At 24.4% G+C, this 13,543-nt stretch overlaps 1 protein-coding gene across 1 annotated transcript; it reads right to left on the reverse strand.

Annotated features, from left to right (window-relative positions):
- Positions 1-114: 114 nt before the first annotated feature.
- LOC129966872 (formylglycine-generating enzyme-like) lies at positions 115-12,115 on the reverse strand. Its single transcript, XM_056081476.1, has 8 exons — positions 11,544-12,115; positions 10,619-10,693; positions 10,013-10,095; positions 9,083-9,205; positions 6,830-6,944; positions 6,623-6,736; positions 5,769-5,828; positions 115-3,104 (listed from the first exon to the last, which is right to left on the reverse strand). Exons 1-8 carry the CDS (start codon positions 11,979-11,981, stop codon positions 3,006-3,008), a joined length of 1,107 nt encoding a protein of 368 aa, XP_055937451.1. The 5' UTR covers positions 11,982-12,115; the 3' UTR covers positions 115-3,005.
- Positions 12,116-13,543: the final 1,428 nt, after the last annotated feature.

Here is a 13,543-nt window from a genome sequence, read left to right on the forward strand (position 1 = left end):
AGTAGTATGAACATTATGAAGTATAAAAAAGTGATATTTTCAAAAGACACTGTGCAGTTGTGTAACAATGAAAACTTTCAGTATATACAAATAGACCAAGATAACTGATATTCTTATTAAAAAATCTTAATGGTAGAAATATTATTGTTACTGATTGATATTTAATTTTTCCATATCATATCAAATGAAAATATAACAAAAATTTCAAGATTCAATATAATAAAAAAACTATTATGTACATATTGAAAAATATAAATGAGTTTTTATTTTGTTTTACTATAAATAAATACATCAAAATATTCTGTTTCTTATTATCAATATGCAATTATTATCATTTTTTAAAAAGGTAATTTATGAGTGGGCTAAATATATTGTTCTATTATGAATTTTTATCAAAAATGGATTGAGAATCGAGTGTTTTTCTAAAATTTCACATCAATTGTTAATCATAAGATAAATCAAATGTAAAATTGATACCTTTAGGCAAATTTTTCAGAAAATAAAATTTTACAATCACGTTATTTAGGAAGTATTTTAAAAATGTGGTCTACAACTTATTTTTTTAACTAGCAAAACTCCTTATATAGTATTTCAAATTTCATTGTGAAATCCAACTTTTAAGCTGGTTAATCAAATATTAATAAAAGTAATTGATGGAGTGAATATATTTATTATAAGAAATGAATTTTTATTATTTAGTAAGGATATCTCAATAATAAATCATTGGGTCCTTTATTTTACAGAAATAATTTAATTAATATTTTTTCAGAGTCTTCTTATTTTTTTTTATAAAGTTTGGCAGAAAAATTAAGATATATAAAATAGAGATTAATAAACTCAAAACTGTTACCTCTTATTAAATATAATATTTTTTAGTCTTGATAAGAACCAAACAAAACAATAAGGTATTTCTAATTACACACTTTTTGTAATTAGAACAGAGGTTCTCGAATTTTTACTACATAAATAAAAATATGTGCACTATTATTAAGACATTTTCTCTATAAAAAATCAATGCATTCTAAATGGAATGTTTAAAATTAAATAAATTTATATTATGCAATAATATTCATAAATAAATTTTTTTCACCATATGAAACATATTACATAGTGCTATAAAAATTAGGTAATTAATCTGAATTATAAAGATAAAACAAATTACTGAAACAGACAATATTTTATATTCCATTTAAGTTTTGTTTAAAAACTGTATCATAAAGAATAATGTAATGTACTATTAGTGTTACATGTAGCATGAAAAGAAACTCTGGGTTAGAGGAAAATTATATGTATTTTTACAAGAGAGATGTTGACAAATAAATAGAAAAATACTTTCCCCCTTTTCAAGTATTTGGAAAAAGAAGTCAGTGCTTTCCTTTATTTTTAATAACCAATTTATCTAATACACAGGGAGTTAAAAAAAGAAGAGATTAAACCACCAATAAAGAATTAATTGAGGGATAAATTAGATCATTAAAAAGAATTAAATTCACAATTGTTACTGGCACTGTTGTAATAATATATAATTGTATTCATAATTGTACTGTTAAGAGAATATGCCCATGCAATATATATGTATAAAATTATCAAACAAATTAAAATTAATTCAAACATAAATACTATTGTTTAATTCAAAGACACAAACATCCCTAAAACTCTATGAATTCTTATTTGAATTGAAACAACAACTCATACCCAAATTAAAATGTTCAAAATAAATGAATAATCATCTTAAATGATATAGAGAGAAAAAAAAAGCAAGTTGTTCACAATTCCTAATTGGCATTATATAAAGCAATAATTACTGTAATTTTCAATTATGCATGAGTAAGTATACCTCTTATTAAATAGGAACATCATTTTGTTCAAGGTTATTTATAGAAAAAGAAAATAAAGAGCAATAGGAAGAGGAAGTGTTAATATCACAACAAAACTTTTAAATTTTTTAAAAAAAATAAGTACAATAAAAAAAACCCTAAAAATATTAATCAAGTAATTAATACTATTTTATAACATACTAAACAAAAGGTATTACATAACCATAAACGTTATTACAAAATTGAAAAATATCTCTTGACTTCCAAAAACTTGAATACCAATTCTATATACCATTTTCTGTTATTCTTCAAATGGAAACATTTTACAAAAATAAATTAATATGCACAATTTGGAACAATATCCAGATTGGAAGCAAAGATAATCTATAGTAAAAATAATACTCAAAATTAAAATAAATAGTAAATATGATAAATTATACTCAAGTAAAAGTTGTTATTTAATGTAAATAATATAGATTCAAACTCCATATATGATCACATAACCTAAAGAACTCTTCCTCTTTACAATATTTCAACAGAATACATTTCCATAAGCTGTAATTTGTACCAATCTTGCCATTCTTGCTTCGAGAACATGAGAGGGAATATGATTTCATTTTTGTTTCTAATCATATGCTTTAAAAAGTAACAAATACACTAAAGCTTGATGGCATTCCCTAAGAACTCTCTTGGCTTCAGAGGCAACATCATCAAATTAAATTACAAATAAATTTAATTTTTTAAAAAATCTCTGTAATTTTTTAAATAAAATTTTTACATAATGAAAAAATACTAAAATAAATAAAATAAAAAAAGGAGTTTTTAATATTTTATGAATGTTTTACTAAAGAAAGGAACTAAACCATAAATAATCAGTGAACAGATATTAAAAAAAAGTTTAACATGAAATTTATATAAAACGTTTCTAATCATTTAACTTAAACGAAAAAAAAAAAGTTTTATCATATAAAATGATTATAAAAGACAACAGTAAGTAATAAAGCAAATTCTTGATTAAATAATTATAGGAAGACATATTATCACTGATACAGAAATATTTCACCACACCGAAAAAAATGAAATGTGTGATAATTAACCAGTGTGCATGCTATGCTACTAGAGATTTATTAAGTTTCTGTAAAAAATACAAAATTAACAGTAAAACATCAAAATCTTTGTAAAGAATTGCTAAGATTTTGCTGCAGCACATCGAAATCCTAAATTTCCAGCAGTTGTGTCGGGAGTATTTTCACTTCTAGCTGCACAACGGAATCTGTAACAATAACTCTGAAAGAAAAATAAAATAAATATAAGTTTGATATAAAAAAACATATTTTACATCAAATTAACTGTCATAAAGTAAAAAAATGCAAAGACACAATTTGAATAGAAATAGGAATAATAGTTTGTGAAAAAAAAACACTACTAATGCCTTTATGTCCTTATATTATGGAAAAAATTGATATCAAAACATTTTAATTAAGTAAAAAAATTAAGAAATAAGCAATATCATTTTTAATAGCAAAAACAAAGCACAAAATTAGTCGTTCATTTAGCTTAAAATAATTTGTACGACATTTACACTGTATTGAAGCAACTTTTGAACTCTCATTCTAAAACACTTTTCAGGGTTTTTTTTTAAATATTGGAACTTTTACATCTTGCTATCTAGAAATGCTCAGAAAATATTTATAATGTGAGAGGGCTATATCCAACTGCATAATGGGAATAGAAAGCATTTCTTTCTTCAAAAAATGTAACTTCTCTTGAGTCATTTATGTAATATGTTATCAACCATTATCTTGCTGAAAGATCATACTTTGCTTAGTGATAAATGCAAAATTGACAGTATATAAAAATTTAACAAGTAATCTAATTGAAGATAATCAATACCAGTAATAATAGTTTATTTCACAACTATGCATAACAGAACATACCATTATATAAAAGGATACATTAAGAACAAAATCTTCATTTTGGAATTCTATATTATTATATTATGAGATGAGAATTCATTGGAGACCTATAAATCATCTAAACAAGAATTACTTATTTGCTTCAAATATTCTATTGCCTCAACTCTTTACCTATGTAAATACTCATAAATCTGAATCATAATTCTAAAATCATAATCATAAAGTTGCCCATATCAAGGCTATTCCACAAATCTAAAATTTTATTTCTCAAAATGATTAAAACTAATGCTTAAAACTAACATTCACTGTTAGTATTTGCATGTGTTGAAAAAACAATTTCCAAATGCCTTCAGTAACATTTTATGAAGCCAAAATTCAATTTTGCATAATATGGTAAATATAGTTTGTCAGTAGATAAGAATCTATCTATTAATAAATAAATTTAACTGTATAAAAGAAAAGGGGGAACACTTTCCCCCCTTTCTTCAAGTCAAGGTTACAATATTTATTAACTTCTTTTTAAATAATTAATTTATGAACTTTCATACATTTAATATATAGTAAGACAAAATTTTGAAATATTTGTCACTTAAAATAACAGTTAACTATTTTTTTTTTTAAAAAATAAAGAATAGTACAATATGCAAAACCTCATTGCATAGAATTTAAAAAGATAATTTTCAACATGTTATGTCATAAAAATACACAAAATCCACCACCATATTAATATTTTTAATTCTGATTTTAAAAAAAGGTTAGATAAAATAATATCATTCTTACTTAAATGGTATAAAAAATAACAATTACTTTCATGTATAAAAATATAGGGTATTTCATGCATAAAATATAAAACTTCAGGGTGACAAAATAAATTGAAACTGACTGATTTTTCTTTTTAAGAATTCATTAATACAAGCAAAATTTAAAAACTGAATAGTAAACCATGTAAATTCAATTCATATTTAGTTCTAAAAATAAATAGATAAATCTTTGATACATGTAATAAACATTCTGCATCTGTATTTGTTATTCTCAGTTTTCAAATAACAAATTTTTACAATTGGCATTACTCCTTTAAGTTCTTAATATGGTTCTTTGATATGAACAGGAAAATAATTAGTTTCTATTGGATAATTAAAAAAAAAAAATCAATCTTTTCCTTTATTCTGAATTACAACAAATAAATAATCACTACAAATAATAAAGAAGAATGTATATCTCCTTTATTATTATTTCACAGCTTAAATTTCAAAAAAAAAGCTATGAAAAGCTATGAAATTTAGCAGATATATATGTTGGGGGTGAATGGAAGGGGCTCTTTTGATTCTTTAAAAAAAATTGTTTCGTTAGTACTGTAATTTTTAAAAAATTAAGTGAGTTCTTGGCATTTTTCCATGAAAGTTTCTAAAAATATTACTGCAAAAAAAAATTATTTTATTTAAAAAATTAATTTTTATTGATACCAATTTTAGTTGTTAATTTTTTCTTGAATTTTTCATTTAATTTTTCCTGAATTCTTTGCAAATTTTTAATTACTTTGCAACCAATATCCAACCTTACTTTTCATTGTTGCTTTGAAATTCAAATCATTTTTATTGTTCCATCAAATAAAAAAAAACTCAACATTCTTCCATTGTAGTAAGCTGGGGAAGAATGATTCTATCTAATATGTATGTAATTTTCATCAGGAATAAGTTACAATACCACAGAAGGCAATTTGAAGATAAATTATTCAGGCATTTACATTTGTAATAGCACTATAATAACAAATTTGTTAATAATTTCAGGCATAACAAATTTATAATAATGAAGCATGATTCAATTAAGAAGTTTATGTACACAGTAAACACAGCAGCACAAGGCTATTAAAATAATATGACTTAAATATATATTACCATTTGATGCTTAAAAATATTTTTTTGGAGCGATCATAAATATTTTTTTATGTATGAGATTTAATTAAAATTAAACACAACCAATCATTTGAGTGAACCATATAGACAGTAATAATGTCTAATTAATAAGCAGCACTTACTTTATGACACATGAAGGATCCACCTTTTTTCACTTTATCACTGCCTGACTTAGGACCTTTCTAAAACAAGATAAAGAGAATTCATCATCATTTGACATTACAATTAACATAAAAAAATATATTAATCCAAATATGAAGCATCTTTCTACTAACATTTTCGCAATACATTAGTCTCAATTATTTGAATATTACCAGTTCAAAACTGAACCAAACAACAGAATCTATAAACTTTGTACTCTTGATCAAATTACTATACAGAGATAATGGGTTAATATATTCACAAATCAAATATCTGACTTTTCTGAACAAAACTTACTTTAAAATACTATATATTCATAAAATTAGCACATAAGCCATCAATTATGGCAGAATCAAAATTTGGGAGGGGCTTTGAATTTTCAAGATTATTTCTCTAAAGTGGGTTGTTTATTTTGAAAATAGTGCAAGTCCATTTTTTTCTTATTCAATATTTCATAATTAATTGTTACTCAATTTCTCTTACTGGCCAACTCTAAATTGAATAAAGCATTTAACATTTTTAAGATGTAAAATATTATAAATAGATTTAAATAAAAAGTTTACACTAAATTAATCTAAGATTATGTGATATCTCATTTCTTTTTAAAAAAATGGACTTTCAGATAAAATGGAAATCTATAAATTTTATATACACTGGAAAATCTCAACACATGGATTATTATTTCAATCTTGCAATTATTACAAATACAAATGAATCAATTGTACATAAAACTTTAAACTGAGAACGAAAAAAAAATTATTATTGTTATAATCTAGATAGCATACATATAATTTTGACAATTTGAATTCAATTAATAACTACAGAAAATATTTACTGGATTGTGTTGTTCTTCAATAGAATGTTTAGTAGTCCACCAATCACTAGTCCATTCCCAAACATTTCCAACTATATTTTTCAAGCCAAAACTTGTGGCAGGAAACTCAGTTACCTACCAATGAAATTTAAAAAATCTCATTAAGACTCATTTTTCTTCGAACAATATACTTAAATTATGTATTTAAGAGAAAAGATAAAGTCTTACTGGAGCTGTACTAATGTACCCATCTTCCTTGGTATTGTTCTGAGGAAACGTACCTTGCCAAATATTCATGTAATGCTTACCATGTGGCATCTGCTTATTGCCCCAAGGGAATAAACTGAAAAACAGAAGTAATTAAAACGATTTTGTAAAGTTAATATCAAACTATAAAGATATGGGGTAACTAAAACAATAAGTTAATATGTTAATAATAATAAAAAAAATTTCAAATAATTTTATATTCAATGACTCAGTAATATTATATTTCAAAAAGCTTAAGTATGGTTTATTATTCATTTTTCTAATAATTTTTCAAAATCTCTACAATTTTACTTACTATTTAGATAAAGATGATTAACTTGTTATACATTCATAAATACACAAAACATAAAATTGGGAAATAGTATCATGGGTTAGATTTTGATCACAAAAATTTGAATTTGTTAAAAAATGTAGAGTGGAATATAATCCATTAATTCACAATAATTGAATTGATACAACTTATTAAAGGAATAAGATATTTACAAAATTATATCATACAAAAAAATGTCTATCTTATTTCTGCATATCACATATCACAATATATGTATCACAACCATGCATATCAGATTTCAACATACATGTGTAACATAACCATGTATAACCACATATCATCAAAATCAGTTTTTTTTTTTTTTTTGGTTCAGAAAATTTTGAAATAATATCTAAATATGATATTATTCTACAAGATATTTTCATTAAGTACCAAAAAAAAAAAAAAGTAACACTGGCCAGATTTTTTGTTTAATTAACATTACATTTTAAACCAGTAAAGGTTAATTTTGTATACATTCAATAATTTTAAACCATGACATGAGATGATGAACAGAATACATTCAAGCAAGCAGTCCAATCTGTAGATTTCCATGTACACTAATGTGAAGATGTTCGACTGGTAACAAAAATTTAACATATTAAAAGGGATGTATAATTAAATGCAGGAAAGTCTAGGGAGAAAAAACTTGCCTAATTTCTGCTCATCAAAGCAACTGGTTTATACTAACATAAACATCATCAAAATTCTCCAGACAATGAAATAACTTAATCTAGATTAAACTAATAATTATAATGAAAAATGTTTAACATTCACAGAAATTTTCTTAGATAAATGACTGAAAGATGCATTTTGTGCATCAAGTAGTCAACAATTTCTAACTTATTTAAATCACCTTCTAAAATTTAAGAGCATTTTAGGCCAAATTATTATTAGTATTCAAAATTCCATTTCTTAGATGATAGCTATAAAGCTGCTAATTAAAAAATTAATAACCTTCTTAAATTGTCTTTCTAGAAATTCTATCAGGAAGTAATGCCAAATACAAGCTTAAATTTATAGGGTGGGGGGGGATAATTCATAATCTCTTAGTTAATAAATTTAGTATGTTTAATGCATGCAGAAATGCAAACTCATATTTTGAGAAATCAATTGTTGAATGAATATCATTAAACTTTGTTAATATTAGTATTTAGATATTTTTAAAAAACTGATTCAACAAATGGCAAAACAATGCATTTAAATGAGTTTCTAATGATATATCCTTTAACTTTTAACCCTACAAAAATTAAAATCTTTTCATATATCTTAAGAAATGTAATTGAAACCTACTCCAGCCATGAAAAGAATACTATTATATGTTTTAAAATCTGATCTACTACACAGTTTTGCATAACCAAAAAAATAGTTTTTTATTTACACTAACAAAAGAAACACAATTTATTACATAAACAACACAGAATGCGATAAAAAAAATTCTTGTTAATTTGATTCTAGACCTTCATCTTCTGTTTTTTAAATAAGATTCTTTGACTATCAATGCATTTTATTTTGATGGAAATCTGTTGATGAATATCCAAATATTTAATGAATGAATGGTCAATAAATATTAAACATTTTTAAAAATAATATTTCAATTTAAGTACCTTTTTTGATCAATTCATTAGGAAGCCAAATTATATACCAAAAGTGATAAGTACTGCAACCTCATATCATGGAAATCATTATTGCCAACTTTAAGACATAATTAAGATTGGCGTATATTTTGGTGCAACTTTGCTAATAAACAACCAAATAAAAAAGATAGAATGCAGAAATTTCTTGTGCAATAATATAAGCTAAGCTAGCAAAATAAATTAGTATAAATAAATAGCATTAAATTTTAGAATGTTTCTGTTAACTTAAAAATTTAACTAGCTATTTTCAACAAACTACTAATTTACCGATCTTGGAGACCTGATCTACATGCATATTCCCATTCAGCTTCAGTTGGGAGTCGTTTTCCTTTCCATTTACAGTATGCAACAGCATCATTCCATGAAACATGAATAACTGGATGGTCCATTCTTTAAAAATAAAAATAATGAATTACTTTTACTAAAATAGGATTCATATCATTTTCTAAATTATTCTATTATTATTGTTATTTATTTGGGATTTACAATTATGACTTGCCTCAACTAAAATAAAACACTGATTTGAAATAAGATCAAACAAAAAAAAGTTATTGCTATGAATAAAATATAAAGATTTTTTTTAAACAATAATTCTTGTCTCATTTAATCCAATAAAACATAATCATAATGTTATTAACACATAATTTTCTATTTTCAGGAGCATGCAATAATTTTGTTCCAATAAAGAATTGACAGAACACATCAGATGCTTAAGAATATTTGATATATATTTTTGAATAAGTAATCACTTTAATTATGTTTATAAATAAAAAAGTTTGATAACTCTACATATGTATCTGATAAAAAGATGTCTAAGAGCTATGAATGAAACATTAAATATTGAATTTATCACAAATTCAAAATACAGTTGAATTAGTATAAATAAATGGATGGTATTTCTCTGTAATCCTACAAATAGTTTTACTAAATATTTTAAATATCTATATAGTTTTACTAAAATATTTAGTTTTTTTAATATTTCAAGCAGTTAAATTTCTTAAATAAATAAAATAGAGCAATTTAATATAAAAATATAAAAGATTGCAATGAATAATTTATTTATATTTATTACAATATAACATTTCTATGGAAAACTATAAACTATTTACATTCCATGAAAATAGATTGAAAATAGTTTATATCAGTATTTACATTTTTTTTAATAGCATGTGCAAAACTTAATGACATTATAATTACCGTTCAGTTATACTTGAATCTGGACCCTCTGGATGGCGCCAGTCAGCTCCTTTCACAGGCAACCACCAGGGTGCAGCAGCTACCTGCAAGAAACATTAAAAAAAAAAAAATGTTTAGAAATATCTATTATTAAACTAAGATTTCATGGAATTCACATACACCAACCTACATATTTCTTATCAGTAATCATAAAATAAATGAATCCATATTTCCATAAACATTATCAAGTAATAAAAATCTCAGTAAACTTTTTATGTTCCAAGCCTTATCGTGCTAAAATGATAAAAAGCGAAATATATAGCTAAATAAAGAAAAATTGAGTGTACAAGAATATTAGAAAGCAACAGAAAAAAACCCATTAGAAATTAATGATTTTTAATTATTAAATATGTTGTAAATATAAAAATTTATTAAAATAATAAGTTGTAAAAAATATTCTAAATTTAAAATAAGTTTTGAATTTTAAAGTAAAGAACAAAATTCTATTAAATGGAATCTAAATATATAGCTCAATAATAATTCCTAAAATATAAATTTCTAATTTATTACATTTAGCAGATAATTAATCATAAACTACAAAACATAAATAAGAATTTTGAGACTTACTGCTTGTGTTATTGTTTCTCTGACTTTTTCACTTAGAAGAACATCCAAAACAAATGAATCACCAAATTTTTCAGCCTAAAAAAACTTTTATATTAGAATAATTGAATTTACAAGGAAAGACAAATCACTCATATTAAGTTTATATTCAAGTACTACTTAGAGAATTTATAACTGAAACTCAAAAAAATTCTAATTTAATTTATCAAGTATTATTTAGAAAGAACTGTGTTAAAGATAAAAATATAATTTCTTCATATTCCTATTTATACATAGAAGTTTACAAGACATTACAAATAGATTATAAAAATGCTAAAATTATGTAATAGATATAAATTCTGTTTTAACCAATCATATAATTATATATAGAAGTCTATGAAATATTTTTTCAAAAAAGAAATATAATAAAATAGTCTACAAGTTTATTTCTTTATAGTTTGAAAATTTAAGTTATGATGCAAACAAATTTTTTAGCTTTTGAACATTTTTATGTTTATGCATGTCATCCTCATCAAAAATAAATGAATGAGGCAGATATTTTTTGCAAGGCAACAGGATTGCAATAAATGACTAAGCAAATAAAGTAGCTTTATTTTCTTAAAAAAATCAGGAATCTGTTTTATTTTGAAAAACAAGAATTTCATAAATACAAGGAAAAAAGTCTATTTATTCCACATATTTGCAATTAATAGATTTAAAATAAAAAGCAAATTTGAAATGATTTACTACTTCATGTTAAAGAATAATGCTATTTTTCTGCATTTTTTTTTTTGTTTGTTTGTTCATATAAACTTTTTCTCTTTTATATTTAGATTTTCATTTAAATTAACATTTTTAAATAAAGATTCTATAAAAATACACAATAATAATACTAGATAAAAGACAATCTTCTATAAAAATTAACAGTACTTAAAATAAAAGGAATTACCTCAGTAACATATCCTGTAATCTTCACGAAATCTTCGAAATCTTTGTTGCTTACTTCATGAACATCCAAATAAAAATCATCAACAAACACCTTGCGAGCTGGCCCTTCACCGTCGGCAACAAAAACGGGTTTATCCGTTCCCATTTTAAACTGACCACCTTTGATTAATACACTCTCTGTTCCATGAACTTCCTCCTCATCCCCAAGATTTTGATTCTTTTCTAAATATTTTTCAACAGGGCTACTATCACTATGCTTTTCACCATCAGGTTTATTGGCACAATCTTCTTTATTTGAAAGTTCAGCGTTTCGTGAAGTTGCTCCACAACCACAATCTTGAGTTTCAGAAAGTTTTTCACCGCCTTCTTCAGCACAAAGTATATTACAAACAAAAACGCTTAAAACAATGTGTAAAATTAAGTAGTTTCTCGAAAACATCTTATTTGTACAACGGTCTACCAGCAGCAAAATTTCTTAACGTACTGTAGCAACTCATCAACTACATTGGTTTCAAAATCTCTGCCTACCGAAAAACAGATCAAATCAGAACAGCTGTTTCCATGTTTTGATTATCCCCGCTACGGATGCGGTCAATTGCTTCCAATAAGTGCATTGTTATTGTTGTAATTATAAGACAATTGTAGAACGAAATGCATATTCAGGTTTGATTTCACATTTTCTAACAAAGAATTTTTAGTAGGTTCAGATTCTAAAGAAAATGAAATGAAATATTTCTTTGAAAATAAACAAATTACTCAAGAAATCATGTTATAGTATGATAAAATTTCAAGCAAAATCAGAAATGGTGCTGCCATCTATTATTAAATAGTTAAACAGCAATGATATGGGGGGGGGAAGGGAGAGAAAAAAGAAGTAGAAGAAAAAGAAGAAACCTATTAGACCCAATTTGTTGCTATTATCCTTTTCTACAGGAATAACAAAAATGCGTAATTAGGAAAGGAGAATAAATGTCACAGTAAAACTAAGAGTAGTTTTATGTGACTTTTAAGAAAAAATGCATCAAAAACGAATGCGGAATAAACAATAATCAATAAGAAAAGAATCCATCACAGAAGCTAAAGTTTGTCCTAGCTAAATTGAATTAATTTAACATATATATATGAAATGAATATCATATTAAAAGTGGAGCAAGAATGTTTCAGAAATATTATAATAAAACTGAATTCATTAAATGCAGCTTTGGGTTTTTTTCATTGGAAAAGAGCTAAATTTCTAAACGCAATTGATAATTTGGAAGATAACGTATTCGCAGATAAGCACGAAAATTAAAATAGTTTTACAATGTGTTAACATTTAGTACCATAACTCATTCTTTCCTGTTGCAGTGATGAAAGTTTTCAGAAAGTTTCGGGAGACCATTCTCGTTTACTAAATTGAATGTTTCCATTTTTTTTAAAAATAAATAATAATAATAAAAAAAGATATATTTATTAAGAATATTTTTTAAATTTCTGTTCTTATTTTATATAAAATTCGAGTTCCTGTACATTTATATGTCCATCCGATTAAAGGAAATCACTGTCAATTTATTCTTTTACTTTATTTTTTAAACTGTAGCGTAAAAAATAAAAATGAAGGGCAGTAAAAAATTATATCTTATTTTTATATGTTCGATTATATACATATGTATCCAAGATAAAGAAACGGAGCGAAGATATATAATTTAATAATTTCTTACTCGATCGTGCTCTGATTTCACTGTATTTGTTACGAGCGCCTTTGGCTAAAAAACTAATTTTCACTTTAATCATACTAGAGTTATAACTTGCTTTTACAACTCTAAAATCAGAATTAACTGCGTGCGAAACCAATGTATGTTTTTGTATATGGCAACTAAAAAAGCAAGCATTTTTAAAATTATATATAGCATGTAAATAGAATTGTTTATAGTTAGAGAGATAATAAAATGGAGTCAGATTAATAACGAGTGGATTATTTCACATTATGATCCCATATCTTTGAATCTTATTAGCGGAGAA

This window comes from Argiope bruennichi, chromosome 4 (genome assembly GCF_947563725.1).
Source record: "Argiope bruennichi chromosome 4, qqArgBrue1.1, whole genome shotgun sequence".
Lineage (NCBI taxonomy): Eukaryota > Metazoa > Arthropoda > Arachnida > Araneae > Araneidae > Argiope > Argiope bruennichi.

Excerpts from the sequence above, each read along its gene's own strand:
- LOC129966872 (XM_056081476.1), bottom strand. The coding sequence starts at position 11,981 with ATGTTTTCGAGAAACTACTTAATTTTACACATTGTTTTAAGCGTTTTT. Across the intron at positions 10,694-11,543 it reads TTACAGGATATGTTACTGAG|GCTGAAAAATTTGGTGATTC; the intron begins GTAATTCCTTTT and ends AAGTTTTTTTAG. Across the intron at positions 9,206-10,012 it reads GATTCAAGTATAACTGAACG|AATGGACCATCCAGTTATTC; the intron begins GTAATTATAATG and ends TTATTTTTAAAG.